We start from the raw sequence: 13,217 nt of genomic DNA on the forward strand, positions 1-13,217 counted from the left end.
AACGGGGCCGCCCCCTCCCCATCCCCCATCCCTCCAGGTCCCCACTCCACTGCGGGAGGGGGGGCCAGTTCTTGCCCTGCCCCCCCCCACCCCCATGTGCCCCACAGCTGGGGGGGGCAGGGGGAGGGGAAGGAGATTTGGGAGGGGCTCCCCCAAACCCCAGCTGACCCCTGCTGGCTGGGGAGGGGGGAAGGGGGGAAGGGGAGTGGGGGGGGGGCACAAGAGGGGTGGGGGGGCGCAGGCAAATCTTTGGTCCCCATCCCCCCACCAGCCCCACCCCTGCCCCACATCCCCACATCCCCACACTTGGGGGGGGGGGGCGGGCAAAGGCACTGCCCCCCCCCCCCCCCAACCAACGGGCCCCCCCTTACAGCAGCCAAGGGGGCAGGGGGAGCTCCCTGACCCCAGGTGGGGGAGTCCTGGGGGGCTGTGGGGGGGTCCCCGGGGGGTAGGGGTACACAGGAAGGGCAGGGGGAGCTGCCCCCCCACCCCCCACCCCCGCCCCAGCAGCAGCCCCCCCCTCTGCATTATCGCAGGACGATGGCCCAGTCATCGCCGATGCGGACCCCCGGCTTGCGCAGGGTGAGGACGGAAGTCTCGGCCTCGTGGTGAAAGTCGAGGCGCGTTTCGGAGCCATCTGGGGTGGGGTGGGGGGAATGACAACAACAACGACACCCAGGGTTAGGGGGGGCCCCAGGACACCCCCCCCACCGCCCTAGAAGCCCCCAACTCACCCGCAGGATGGAGAATGACAGTGGCCGGTTTCCCCGTGCCTAGGATCACCACACGCTCCAGCCAAGCCGGGGTGTCAAAGGAACCGCGGGGGTCCGCGGAGCTGCGGGAAAAGAGAAAAGGGGGATCCAGGGGAGGCCCGAGGAGGGGGGAAGAGGGTCCCGGGGGGGTCTGGGGGGGTACCTGGCCGTCAGCGTGTTGCCAGCGAAGGTGAATTGCCGGTGCAGGTAGCGTGCCTTCGTCTCGTAGTCAAAGCTCTGCCCGTCATCCAGGAAAAGATCGCCCTCGGCTGTGCCCTGGAGGAAGGGGGAGGGCAATGGGGGGAGTCGGGGGGGGCTGGGGGTGATTGGGGGGGTCTGGGGGGGGGTGTGTGTCTGCACTTACCTGGGGGCTGAGGGCCACGTAGAGGGTGAAGGGGTCCCCCCGCATGCACTCGGTGGAACGTCGCACCCTCTCCTGCCGTGGCACCACCGTCCCCCCGCGCTGGAACACCGGCACCTGTGGGGGAGGGGGGTGGGTGGAAGGTGGGCCTGGATCCCCCCCCCCACTCCCGCTGTAGCCCCCCCAAACCCACCCCCCCAGCCCCATCACCCACACTGCTCATGGTCACCGGCACGTAGAGCGTCTGGGGTGCGTGGTGCTTCTGGTGGGAGGTGACGTCGTACCAGACCTGGGGGTACCAGAGAGAGGTTGGGGGGGGAGGCTGGACCCCTAACACCCCCCCCAAAGCCTGCAGCCCCCCCCCAAAGCTCACCTCTCCCTTGCCGGGTAAGTAAACCTGCACCCCACGGGCACCCTGCTCCGTCACGGGGTGCACCAGCAGCGCCCTGTCTGGGGACGAGGTGGGGGGTCCTGGGTCAGCATTGGGGTGGGGGGGATGACCCCCAAACGGGAGTGGGGACACCCCCGCAGCCGGCAAACCCCCCCTGCCCCTCACCGATCATGTACTGGTCATCGATGGCGAAGGTGGTGGCATCCTCGGGGTACTCCATCCAAAGTGGCCTGGGGGAAGAGGGGGGACACGCACACACATCACGAACCTGGGGAGGAGAGATGGGAGTTTTTTTGGGGAGGACCCCCCCCCCCCCCCCCCAACTCACCTCATGACGGGCAGCCCGTGGCGGTGGCTGCGGTAGAAAGCGGTATACCAAAACGGGAGGAGAGCGTAACGCTGGCGGATGGCGGCACGGATCAGCGCCACGTTTTCCTCCCCGAAAAGCCAGGGTTCGCGGCGCGCCGTATCCAGGTGAGCGTGGGCGCGGAAAAAGGGTTGGAAAGCGCCCGCTTGGTACCACCGCACCAGCAGCTCCGCTTCGGGGTTCTTGAAAAAGCCCCCCACGTCCGCTACGGGGGCAGGAGGGGCTCAGGGTGGGGGTCCAAGCGCACAGAGCCCCCCCTCCTTGATCCCGCTCTCGCCCCGCTCACAGCCGCAGAAGGAGAGACCGGCGAGCCCGAAGCTCAGGCACATGGGGATGGAAATCTTCAGGTGCTCCCACTCAGCCGCGTTGTCACCCGTCCACACCGCGCCTGCGGGATGGAGAGGGGGTGAGGAGGAGTGGGGGGCACACACACACAGAGGGAGGGCCCCAGGGTGGCACCCCACCCTCACCGTAACGCTGGGAGCCGGCGAAGAAAGCCCGGCTCAGGACGAAGGGTCGGTGCTGCCCACCCGAGCGCTGGATCTGCCCCTCGGCCGTCGCCATTTGCTGCGGGGACGGGGTTGGGGAGGGGGGGAGAAAGAGAAACCATGAGGGACCCCCCTGGCGTGGGTAGGGGGGGCGTAGGGTGAGTGGGGGGCCCCACGCTCACCACGTAGAGGCCATAGAGGTTGTGGAGGTCTCGGTGCTCCCAGCCGCCGTGGTGCACGGCATCCTTGTGCATCGTCACCTCGGGGCCGCTGAAGACCGAGGGCTCATTCATGTCGTTCCAAGTGAAAAGGTTCTCGGTCGAGCCCTGGGGGGGGGCCCACAGGTGAGGGGGGAGCACAGGGGCAATGGTGGGGGGGGAGTAGAGGGGTGAGGAGGGGAGAGCAGCTTGGGGGGGGGCACATGAGCAACAGGGGAAGACGGTGATTTGAGAGCAGAAGAGAGATGGGGGGTGGGTAGTGACTCGGGGGGGGGGGGTAAGTAGTGACTTATGGGGGGGGACAGCAGTGACCTGGGGGGCCAGACACCTGGCGGGGGGGCTGACAGTGATGGGGAGGGGGCCACGCACCCACCGGGGCAGTTGCTCCTCACCTCGTACTGGTCATAGGCAAACATGGAGGCCCACCACGCGCGCATCTCGGGGTTTGTGAAGTCGGGGTACGCAGCGGAGCCTGGGAGCAGCGCAGGGGTCAGCATGGACCCCCCCGGGGCTCCCTCTAGGACCCCCCCCACCGCACAGCCCCACTTACCTGGCCAGCACCAGCCCTCGTAGTCGCTGCCGTCTTTCGTCTTGACATAGAAGCCACGGGAGCGCAGCTCATTGTGAACGCGGTATCCGCTGTCCACCTTGATGTGGGGGTCCACGATGCTGACCATCTCGGAGAGGACACGCAAAAATACACGTCAGCACCCAGGGGGGTCCAGCACCCCCCCCAGCCACTCAGAGGGGGTCCCCTACCTTGCGTTTCTTGGCGGCCAGGCGTTCCAGCATGTCGCGGGGTCGGGGAAACTTGCTGGGGTCCCAAGTGAAGTAACGTTTGCCGTCGGCGTGTTCGATATCCAGCCAGAGAACGTCGCAGGGGAGGGCGTGTTCCTCGAAACCCCGCTCCACCGCCGCCACGTCCTCCTCGTCGTTGTAATTCCAGCGGCTCTGGTGGTAACCCAAAGCGAAGAGTGGGGGCAGCGCCTGGGTGCCTGCGGGGGAAATGGATGGATGGACAGACAGCGGGGCTCACAGTGGGGTCCCTGGTGCCGGCCCTGTTTTGGCACACCCTGCTCCTTCTCTCCCTGTGGTGGCGTACCGGTGAGGGCGGCGTACTGCCCCGCCACGGCAGCGGGTGTGGGGCCCAGCAGCAGAAAAACGTCGACAATGCCACTTTCCGACATCCAGCGCACATCCGTCTGCGGCGTCTCACCCCCGCCCTGCATGTAATCCAGCAGCTTCCCGAAAAGCGTCTGCAGGTGGGGAGGGGTGTCAAAGAGTCCTGCCGGAACCCCCGAACTCCTCCCCAGGACCCCCCAGTCGCCCGTTCCCGCACCTTGCCGGCGGTGTTGGAGCTGATATCCACCCAGGTCTCGGCGGCATTGAGCCAGAAGATGCCGAGGGTGCGACGGGCGCTGTGTGCCAGCAGGAGTGGGACGGAGCCGTAGAGTGCCATAGGGTTGTAGAGCTCATACTGGAAGACGTCCAGGTTGTAGAGGCGGTACGGGTCCCCCCCCCTGCGGGAGGCCAGGCAGGTCAGCATCCCCCCCCACAGTACCACCGTCATCACTCCCCTCCCCGGCTCGACCTCCCCGCCACTCACTCGGTGGTGCGGAGCCGCAGGCTGTCGGCGTGCTCGGGGATGCCGTAAACGTGCTCGAAGCCGGGCAGGGAGAAGTCCAACCCCACCGAGGTGGGCCCTGCAGTGGGATGGGATGGGGAGTGGTGAAACCGGGAGCTCCCCCCCCCCCCCGCCCAGTGTCATCCCCCCCCGGCCATGAGACAGGCCTCACCGTTAGGTTTGGTGTCCGTGTGTGTCTTGAACGTCTCCTCCCAGGAGCCCGGCTCCTCCACGGCCTCGGCCGTGGCCTCTGTGGGCTACGGGACCAGACGCCGTTAGGGATGGGTGGAGAGAGGGGTTCTCCCTCTCCAAAAAATAAGGGGGGGGGGGGGGGGGGGCAACTCCCTGCTGGACCCCAGCACCTCGCCCGCAGCCTCCCTCCCTGTAATACCTTCTCGCTCTGGTTGCCAGCGTCCTCCGTCCTGCCAGTAGTTTCCTCCTGCCCCTCGGCAGCCCCCCCCTCTTCCGCTGTGGGCTCCCTGGGGGTGTCCCTGTGGGGGCGGGGGGGGGGGGGGCGGTTATAAGGTCCCAGGGCATCCTGGTCACCGCAGGCAAGAGTCACGCACGCAGCAGGTTCGCAGTGGGGGGGGACACGGACAGACACAGGATGCCCCGGCAAGTACTCACTCAGGGCCCTGAAGGTGGGGACAACACCCCAACCACCCCCCCAGCTCGCTCGGGGTGTGGGGGGGCAGTTCCTCACTTTTGGGGGGACAGGGATGGCCCCGGCTGCTCCTGCCCCTTCCTCCTCCCTCCCGCTGGGGCCTGCCCGGCCCAGGGGGGCTATGGGGGGGATGCTGCCCTGGGGGTCCCCTGGCCAGGGCTCCTGCTGGGGGCCCGGGGGGGGCGGGGGGGGGGCAGAAACAGCAGCAGAAGCCACAAATTTACCTATGGAAAAGGGTCTTGATCTTATCCCACAAGCTACCGACCGAGCTACTAACTTTATCCGAGAAACTGGGGCGCGGGCGGGGGGGAAGCGCAGCCAGAAACAGAAACACAGCGAGAGTCAGTGCGAGGAGCCGCCGGACGGACAGACGGACGCGGCCCGGCCCGGCTCCCTCCCACCCCCCACCCCCTTCCCCTTGGGCTGCCCACTCTCTCGGGGTGGGTGGGTGGGGGGCCCTTTGGAACGCTGCCGTTCCCCGCCTCCCCCTTCCCTAGGGTTTACCTTCATTGGGGGGGACAGCCGAGCACCCCAAGCTCCCCTCGAGCGTTTGCTGGGTGCCCTGGGTTGGGGAGGGGGAACCTGGGGAGCACGGGGGGACCCGGTCCCACCCACCCGGCCGCAGAGCTGCCCACCCCTGGCCGTACTCACGAGTCCCGGCGTTGTCGGAGGTGCTCGAAGAAGAGGAGGCCGCGGGCGTTGACGCTGCAGAGCAGCTCCCGTCCCTGCAGCAGGTCCATGCGGAATGGCTTCTCCGTCACCAGCAACCGGTGTCCGGCAGGGCCCAGCGACAGCTCCAGGCTCCCCTCATCTCGCCCCGTCACTGCCAACCTATCAGAAAGGGGAAGGGGGTTGCCGATAGCAGCTGTGTCCCCCCACTTCCTGCCCCGGCTAACCCCATCTCCGCATCCCCTCCCCTCCACCCGGCGCTCACCGCTCCACCGGCGGCTCAGCCACCAGCACATCCGGCACCTCGAACCGCGGCCGCAGCGGGTTCAGCTCCTTGATGCGGATACGGGTGACGTTCCCTTGCAGCCCCCACAGCTCCAGCAGCAGCGGGACCTGGAAAAAAAGGGCGTGTGTGGGAGGGAGAGGATGGATATACACACATGGTCTCGGCAGGACCGTGCCGGTCACTGCAACCGCGCTTTCCCCGGTCCAGGTACGGACCTTGGTGACTTCATTAATGAGCTGTAACCTGGCGGCGTCTGGTCCGAGCTGCAACGATTCCAGGAGGGCCCGGTACGGTGAGTGGCCAGGCTGCAGGCCGCGCTGGCGCCTGTGGAAAGCAAGAAAGGGGTGGGGTGGGGGACGACACACAAAACAAACCCTGAGCCCTGCCCCCCCAAACCATGGCTAACCCCCCCCACCTGCAGAAACCGCTTTGTTCACACGTCTTGAAGTTGCTCCGGTCCACGGCCAGGGCGGTCACCAGACAAAGGGCCGCCCACAGCAGCACCGCCGGCCTCCGCCTGCGGGGACACACACACACACACGAACACGCATATACCGGGTCCGACCGGGGACGGGGGTGGCGGGGCTGGGCCGCAGCTCAGGCCCAAGGGGGTGGGGGTGGGGAACCCGGGAGAGGGGGCGCTCCCGGGGGAGGGGGGGTCTCGGAACGCGGGGTATCCCCCGGAGAAGGGGGAAGGGTACGGTCGGGGCCGCGGGATTTCACACACCCCCATTCCCCCCCCCCCCGCCGCCTCCGGCACACGCTCACCTCCCCGGCGCCGCCGCCATCTTGGATCGGGCCTGACCCTTCACCCCGCCCCTGGCGCCCCCCCACCCCCCACCCCACGCCGCCGCGTCCCATTGGCTGAAGGGAGCCCCGCCCGCGAACCCGCCTTCGGCCACGCCCTCTTCCCCCCTCCCGCTGCGGGGCGGAGCTTAGGGCCCGCCGGCACGCCCTGGCTCCAGCCCCGCCCCGTCTCACCTGGTTGCCGGGGAGACCGCAGCCCCGCCCCTCTCCCTCTCGCGATTGGCGCGCGCGAGGGCTGAGGGATGGGAGCTGGCTCCAATCAGAGCGCGAGTTGGGGAAGAGGCGGGGACATGCCGCGCGGGGGGGAATCGGCAAACCAATGAAAGCGCGGAAAGGCTGAGCGACACATCGAGGGTCCAATCAGAACATTCTCCCAGCCCCGGGGGACCCGCACGCCCGCTGAGGGCTTCCCCGGCAACGCCCCGCCCCCGCGGTCATGGCAACCACGGCCACGGCAACCGCGGCCCGCCTCTTCCCGGGAGGGCGGCAACAGTCGCCAATCAGCAGCCCGCCGCCATGAGTGGCGGTAGGCCGCGACCAATCAACAGCCGTCGCCGACGCCCGTCTGCCCTGCCTCCTTGAGCGGCAGGCTACCGGACCAATGGGAGCGCGGGCGGCCCGTCGGTCGGATTGCCAATCAGCGCGGAGGGGCGGGGCTTCGCCGGGCCGCTGCTTTGTGGTGAGTGGGGACGGGGAGCGCGGAACCGGGACGGGCCTGACCGGGCCCCGCCGGGGCTGACCGGGCCTGAACGGGGCCCCACCGGGGTTGAACGGGCCTGAACGGGCCCTGCCGGGGATGAAAGAGCCCCACCGGGGCTGAACGGGCCCCGCCGGGCCAGCCCTGCTGCGTCCCGGCCGGGCCAGCCCCTCTCGGCAGGCCAGCCCCGGCTGAGCCTCCCCCCCCCCCCCCCCCCCCCCCGCCACTGCCACCAGCCCCTCCTTGTCCCCCCCGCAGGCCGGCACACCCCCGCGGGACGCCATGGAGTTCCCCGAGCACAGCCGGCAGCTGCTGCGGGGACTGCGAGAGCAACGGGCCCAGGGTTTCCTCTGCGACTGCACCGTGCTGGTGGGCAGCGCCCCGTTCCCGGCTCACCGCGCCGTCCTGGCCGCCTGCAGCGCCTTCTTCCACATGTGCTACGCCGAGCGGTTGGACAAAGGCGACTTGGTTTGCCTGAACAGCGAGATCGTCACGCCGCCCGCCTTCGGGCTGCTCCTGGAGTTCATGTACGAGGGGCGGCTGGCGCTGGCCGCCACGCCGCTGGAGGACGTGCTGGCGGCCGCCAGCTACCTGCACATGAACGACGTCGTCAAGCTCTGCAAAAAGAAGCTGCAGGCGCGGGTGCCGGCCGAGGCCGACAGCACCAAGAGGGAGGAGGACGCCCCCGGCAGCCCCCCGTTGCCGCCTGCCGCCCCGCAGCAGCGCCCACCCAGCCCCGGGGTGCCCCCTCCTGGCCCTCCCTGGCCCAGCCCCACAGGCTGGCGGGTAGCGAGGAGCAGGGCGCTCCCCCCCCCGAGCCGCCGGCGTCCCGCGTGGACGTCGCTGACACCACGCAGCCCGGCATGGAGGGTGACTGGCCCCGCGCAGCCCCCCCGGAGGTCCCCCTCCCCAGCCCCAGTAGCTCAACGGAGGCCGCTCCCCGCGCTGCCTTCCCCGGGGGCGAGCTGCCTGCTCCGGGGGGGCTCTGCGCCGGGCCCTGGGCACCTGCCGCTCCTGGGGGGCTGCTGCCCGCTGCCGTCAAGGTCGAGGCCATCGTCATCTCCGATGAGGAGCCCGAGGCGGGCGCCCGCCGCCCCGCCGGCCTCTTCCCCGGGCCGTCCCGCGCCCCGCGGCCCACAGCCTTTGGGGAGACGTCGGGAGAACCGCTGCCCTTCGGGCTGCCGGCTCTGCGGGAGCCGCTGTTCCTGCCGCCGCTGGAGGGGCGCGGGGGCTTCGGGCTTTTTGCCGAAGAGGCGCCGACCTGCCCCACCTGCGGGAAAACCTTCTCCTGCTCTTACACCCTGCGCCGCCATGCCACCGTGCACACGCGGGAGCGTCCCTACGAGTGCCGTCACTGCCTGCGCAGCTACACCCAGTCCGGGGACCTCTACCGCCACATCCGCAAGGCCCACAGCCACGGGCCGACCACCCGCGGCGGCGGCGGCGGCGGAGCCCACGCCGATCACGATCGCGATTGCGACAACCCGCCCTAAACAGGGACGGGGCGGCGGAGCCGGCGGGCGGCGGGACCCGGGGGAAGCGCCGGGGGGGCGGGGTCTGGGCCATGAGGGCGGAGCCCTGCGGAGAGGGGCGGGGCCCTGCGGCGGTGGGGCGGAGCGGGTGTACGGCGGTCACGTGGGGGAATAAAGCGCCGTTGGAAAGGGGCAGCGGGTGATCCCTGAAGGGGGCGGGGCCCGAGGCCACGCCCACGCGGCGCCCCCATTGGCTTTCGCGCGGTCCAATGGTCAACGCCGCGGCCGGTTTACCTGTCCGGGGGGGGCGCATGGTCGCTGGTTACGGTAGCGCCCCCTGGCGGGCGGGAGGAGCTCGGGCACCCTCCCCCCCCCCCCCCCCCCCCCCCAGTCTGAACTGGGCCGAATCCCAGTTCAGCCCAGTCTGGGCCCCAGCCCAACCCAGTCGGGCCCAAGCGCCGACTTGGTCCCGTCCCAGTCCCATCCCAATCCCTCCCTGCCCTGCCCCAGTCCTTCCCAGTCTTTCCCCCTCCCTCCCAGTACTTCCCCATCTCATCCCAGTCTCTTCCACTCCCTCCTAGTCCCATCCCAGTCCCTCACATTCCCTCTCAGTTTGTCCCAGTCCGTCCCACTCCCTCCCCGTCTCCTCCCCGTCCTGTCCCAGTCTGTTCCACTCCCTCCCCATCTCGTCCCAGTCTCTCCCAGTCCCGCGCACCAAGGTTTAAAGCACTTTAATCACAAAAATAGAGCTCTGTGCGGTGGCACCTATAAAAACGGGGTCGGGGAGGGGGGGGTGAGGGGTCCGGGGCAGGCGCCCCGCACCCGGGTCAGGAGCAGGTGGGGGGGGCCCCCGGACGGGGGGTGCAGACGGGAGCCCCCCCAAAGAAGGTGGGTTCAGTGAGGGGGTGCAGGAGGAGGAGGAAGAGCAGGACCCCCAGCAGGTAACAGGGGAGCAAGGCCCGACGTCGGGGGTGTTCCAGCGCCGCCCCCACCGCCGGGAACCCCATCGAGTTGCAGAAGGAGTGACACAGCACCGGGCCCGCCAGGTGGCCTGCGGGACAGACGGATGGACAGACGGACGGAAGGTGGGAGGATGGAGGGGCTGAGCCCCCCCTGCCCCCCTCCCCCCCCAGCCCTGCCCGCGCCCCACCTGTCCTGAGGAAGATGAAGGCCGTGTAGGCGCCGAAGACGGCTGTGTAGGAGAACTGGAAAGCTGCGGGGAGGGGTTGGGGTGGTTGGGAGGGGGGGGGCTAGGCACCCCCATACCCCCCCCTCCAGGAACCCTGTATACCCCCAGGGCACCCCACACTGCCCCGGGCATCCCACATCCCCCCCAGACACCCCATATCCCCCCTCCCCAGACACCCCATATGTGCCTTGAGCACCCTGTGCCCCCCCCCCCCAGGGACCCTCCCCACCCCGCATCCCCCCTCAGGCACCCCACCCTGCACCAGGCACTCCATATCCCACCCCTCAGCACCCTAAGGACCTCCCTGGGCACCCCATAGCCCCCCCCCAGGAATCCTGTATTCCCCCAGGGCACCCCACACTGCCGCAGACACCCCAAATCCCCCCCCAGACAGCCCAAATGCCCCTTAAACACCCTACACTGCACCACCACCCTCCTTGGGTACCCTACGCTCCTTTGGGCCACCCCATCAGGCACCTCAACCTGCCCCAAGCACTCCATATCTGCCCCCCCCAGCACCCCAAGGTCCCCCCCCGGGCACCCCATAGCCCACCCACCCCCCGTCACCGCAGCGGTACCTGCCGACATGAAGATGCTACCGATGGAGCCCTGCCGGAACCGGAGCTGCTCGATGACGTGGTGGAAATGGGCTGGCGGCGGGGGGAAAGAAAGGGGCCGTGAGGGTCGGTTTAGGGGTTCTGGGGTGAGAGGGGTCCCCGGGGGGGGCTGCACTCACCCACGCCGAAAAAGAGGGGGCAGGCGAGGACGGCGGGGCCGGGGCCGGTGCAGGGCACCAGCATGGGCAGCATGCAGGCGCGGAAAACCAGCTCCTCCGTCAGCGGAGCCACCACCTGGTTCCGCAGCCAGCGCACGTCGCCCAGGCACAGCGCCCAGAAACGGGGGTCTGCGGGGGAAGGACGCACTCCAAAACCCACCGCTGCTGACCCCAAAACCCACTGCCCGCCTTGGGGTCCCCTGACCCAACAGGTGCCCCCCCCCAAAAGCCAACTTGGCCACCCCCAAGGTCACCACACCTCACGAATCCCCACCGCCCCCCAACCACCCCCCAAAACCCACTGCCATGTCCCCTTACCCAACCCCTCGCTGCCCCCACAAAGCCCCCACCCTGTTATCCACCACCCTGCTTGGGACACCCTACCCACCGCCCCCCAGCCCCTGACCCCCTCCCTGAGTCGTGTGTGTCCCCCTTACCGAAAGCCACCCTGACACCGTCGAGCCAGCGCCAGGGACAGTCCATGGAGAGCTGGATGAGGGGCCCCAGGAAGAGGATCTGGGGGAGAGGGGGGGGTGTCAGGGGGGGCTGGGGGACTGTGCCCCCCCCCCAGCCCCACACCTACCATGGTGAGCAGCAGCGGCAGGAGCGTGGCTGGCACCAGCCCCTCCAGGCGCAGCCCCAGCAGCACTGGCAGCGGGGTGTCCGGCTGCGGAGAGGAAAGGGGGGTCAGCACCGTTCGGGGCAGGGGTGTGTTGTCCCTGTGTGTGTCCCCCAAATCACACCCCCCACCTCCCCCCCACCTCACCTTGACACCCGTCAGCTCCTTCCAGAGCCAGACAAAGGCTGGGGAGAGCCCCGAGACCACCAGGACGCTGGTGAAACGCCGCTTGATGACGGACGGGTGGTCCCTGTGGCAGAGGGGGTCAGCACGGGGTGGGGGGGCTGCCCCAACAGCACCCCCCACCCCACAGACACTAAGGAGCTCCCCTGGGACCCCACAACCCCCCCCTTACATACTCTATAAACCCCCCAATACCCTGAAGACACTCTACCAGGTACCCTCAATGCACCCTAGACCCCTCCCAGGTATCCTATAAACCCTCCAGACCCTTCAGGCCCGCCCCAGGTACCCTATAGACCTCCCAGACCCCCCCCAGGACCCCCACACATCCTCCAGGTACCTTATAGACCCCAGGCCTCCCCCAGGTACCTTATAGAACCCCCTCAGGACCCCCAGACCTCCCCTAGGTAGCCTATAGACCCCCCCAGACACCCCTAGGAACCCCAGACCTCCCCCAGGTACCTTATGGACCCCCCCAGACACCCTACAGATCCCTCAGACCCCCCCTTAGCACCCCCAGACCCCCCTAAGACCCCCCTAGGACCCTCAGACCTCCCCCAGATACCTTATAGACTCCCCCTAGGACCCCCAGACCTCCTCCAGGTACCTTATAGACCCCCCCAGACCCCCCCTAGGACCCCCAACCCCCCCAAGTATCTTATAGACCCTTCCCAGACCCCCTCAGGTATCCTACAGGCCCTGCCAGGATACCCATACTTCACCCAGGTATCCTATAGACGTCCTAGACACCCCACAGATAACCCCGAGGACCCCCAGACCTCCTCCAGGTACCTTATAGAGCCTCCCCAGACACCCTACAGACCCCCCAGACCCCTCCCTAGCACCCCCAGACCTCCTCCAGGTACCTTATAGCCCCTGCAGGCCTCCTCCAGGTACCTTATAGAGCCCCCAACCTCACCCAAGTACCTTATAGAGCCCCTCAGACACCCCCAAACCCCCCTACGGCCCCCAGACCTCCCCCAGGTACCTTACAGACCCCCCCCAGACCCTGCTAGGACCCCCAGACCTCCTCCAGACACCCCACAGACCCCCCCAGACCTCCCCCAGGTACCTTATAGCGCCCCCAGGCCTCCTCCAGGCACCTTATAGAGCCCCAGACCTCTCCCAAGTACCTTATAGACCCCCCCCCGAGACCCCCCAGCCCCCCCTAGAGCCCCCAGACCTCCCCCAAGTACCTTACAGACGCCCTCAGACCCTGCTAGGACCCCCAGACCTCCTCCAGGTACCTTATAGACCCCCCCAGACCCCGCTAGGGCCCCCAGACCTCCTCCAGGTACCTTATAGACCCCCCGCAAACTCCCCCCAGACCCTCCCATAGAAGTGCCCCCCCCCCCCGTCGCTCCCCCCCCCCCCCCCAGACCCCCGGCCCGGCTCGGCCCGTACCGCGGTAGGGGGCTCCCCCAGACGTAGAGGCTGCCCACGTAGGAGCAGGCCAGGCTGAGGCAGGCCAGCACGGCGGCCCAGCACGGCCCGGGCCCGGCGGCGGCGGCGGGGGCCGTGCCCGATCCCGGGGCCGCTCCCGAGGCCGCTCCCGGGGCCGGCCCGGCGCGACCCGCGGCCCAGGACGAGCCGCCCGCGGCCTCCGACACCGCCATGGCGCCGCGGGGCGGGGCCAAGGGCGGGGCCGGGCGTCG

General features: G+C 69.1%; 3 protein-coding genes across 4 annotated transcripts; 1 reads left to right on the forward strand and 2 right to left on the reverse strand.

Moving 5' to 3' along the window:
* Positions 1–343: 343 nt before the first annotated feature.
* On the reverse strand, positions 344–6,645 carry GANAB (glucosidase II alpha subunit). Of its 2 annotated transcripts, XM_049835632.1 has the most exons (25): positions 6,589–6,645; positions 6,236–6,337; positions 6,036–6,144; positions 5,800–5,927; positions 5,517–5,696; positions 5,090–5,155; positions 4,593–4,692; positions 4,374–4,458; positions 4,184–4,280; positions 3,917–4,097; positions 3,680–3,833; positions 3,337–3,572; positions 3,128–3,254; positions 2,970–3,049; positions 2,542–2,685; positions 2,342–2,438; positions 2,158–2,259; positions 1,833–2,076; positions 1,670–1,734; positions 1,487–1,563; positions 1,328–1,402; positions 1,117–1,230; positions 916–1,028; positions 735–835; positions 344–637 (listed from the first exon to the last, which is right to left on the reverse strand). In XM_049835632.1, exons 1-25 carry the CDS (start codon positions 6,606–6,608, stop codon positions 528–530), a joined length of 2,907 nt encoding a protein of 968 aa, XP_049691589.1. In that variant the 5' UTR covers positions 6,609–6,645; the 3' UTR covers positions 344–527. The 2 variants fall into 2 exon arrangements, with proteins under 2 accessions (XP_049691589.1, XP_049691590.1); XM_049835633.1 differs by lacking the exon at positions 5,090–5,155.
* Positions 6,646–7,257: 612 nt separating this feature from the next.
* Positions 7,258–8,874, forward strand: ZBTB3 (zinc finger and BTB domain containing 3). Its single transcript, XM_049790927.1, is given in 3 exon segments — positions 7,258–7,306; positions 7,583–8,032; positions 8,035–8,874. Coding segments are annotated over 2 exon segments (1,209 nt in total). The 5' UTR covers positions 7,258–7,306; positions 7,583–7,606; the 3' UTR covers positions 8,818–8,874.
* A 644-nt stretch (positions 8,875–9,518) lies between these two features.
* Positions 9,519–13,189, reverse strand: RCE1 (Ras converting CAAX endopeptidase 1). Its single transcript, XM_049790894.1, has 8 exons — positions 12,967–13,189; positions 11,527–11,629; positions 11,344–11,427; positions 11,198–11,276; positions 10,722–10,889; positions 10,564–10,635; positions 9,947–10,009; positions 9,519–9,847 (listed from the first exon to the last, which is right to left on the reverse strand). The coding sequence occupies exons 1-8, from the start codon at positions 13,176–13,178 to the stop codon at positions 9,624–9,626; spliced, it is 1,005 nt and encodes a 334-aa protein (XP_049646851.1). The 5' UTR covers positions 13,179–13,189; the 3' UTR covers positions 9,519–9,623.
* Between the last annotated feature and the right edge of the window lie 28 nt (positions 13,190–13,217).

The sequence above is a fragment of the Accipiter gentilis genome, chromosome 33, assembly GCF_929443795.1.
Source record: "Accipiter gentilis chromosome 33, bAccGen1.1, whole genome shotgun sequence".
Classification (NCBI taxonomy): Eukaryota; Metazoa; Chordata; class Aves; order Accipitriformes; family Accipitridae; genus Astur; species Astur gentilis.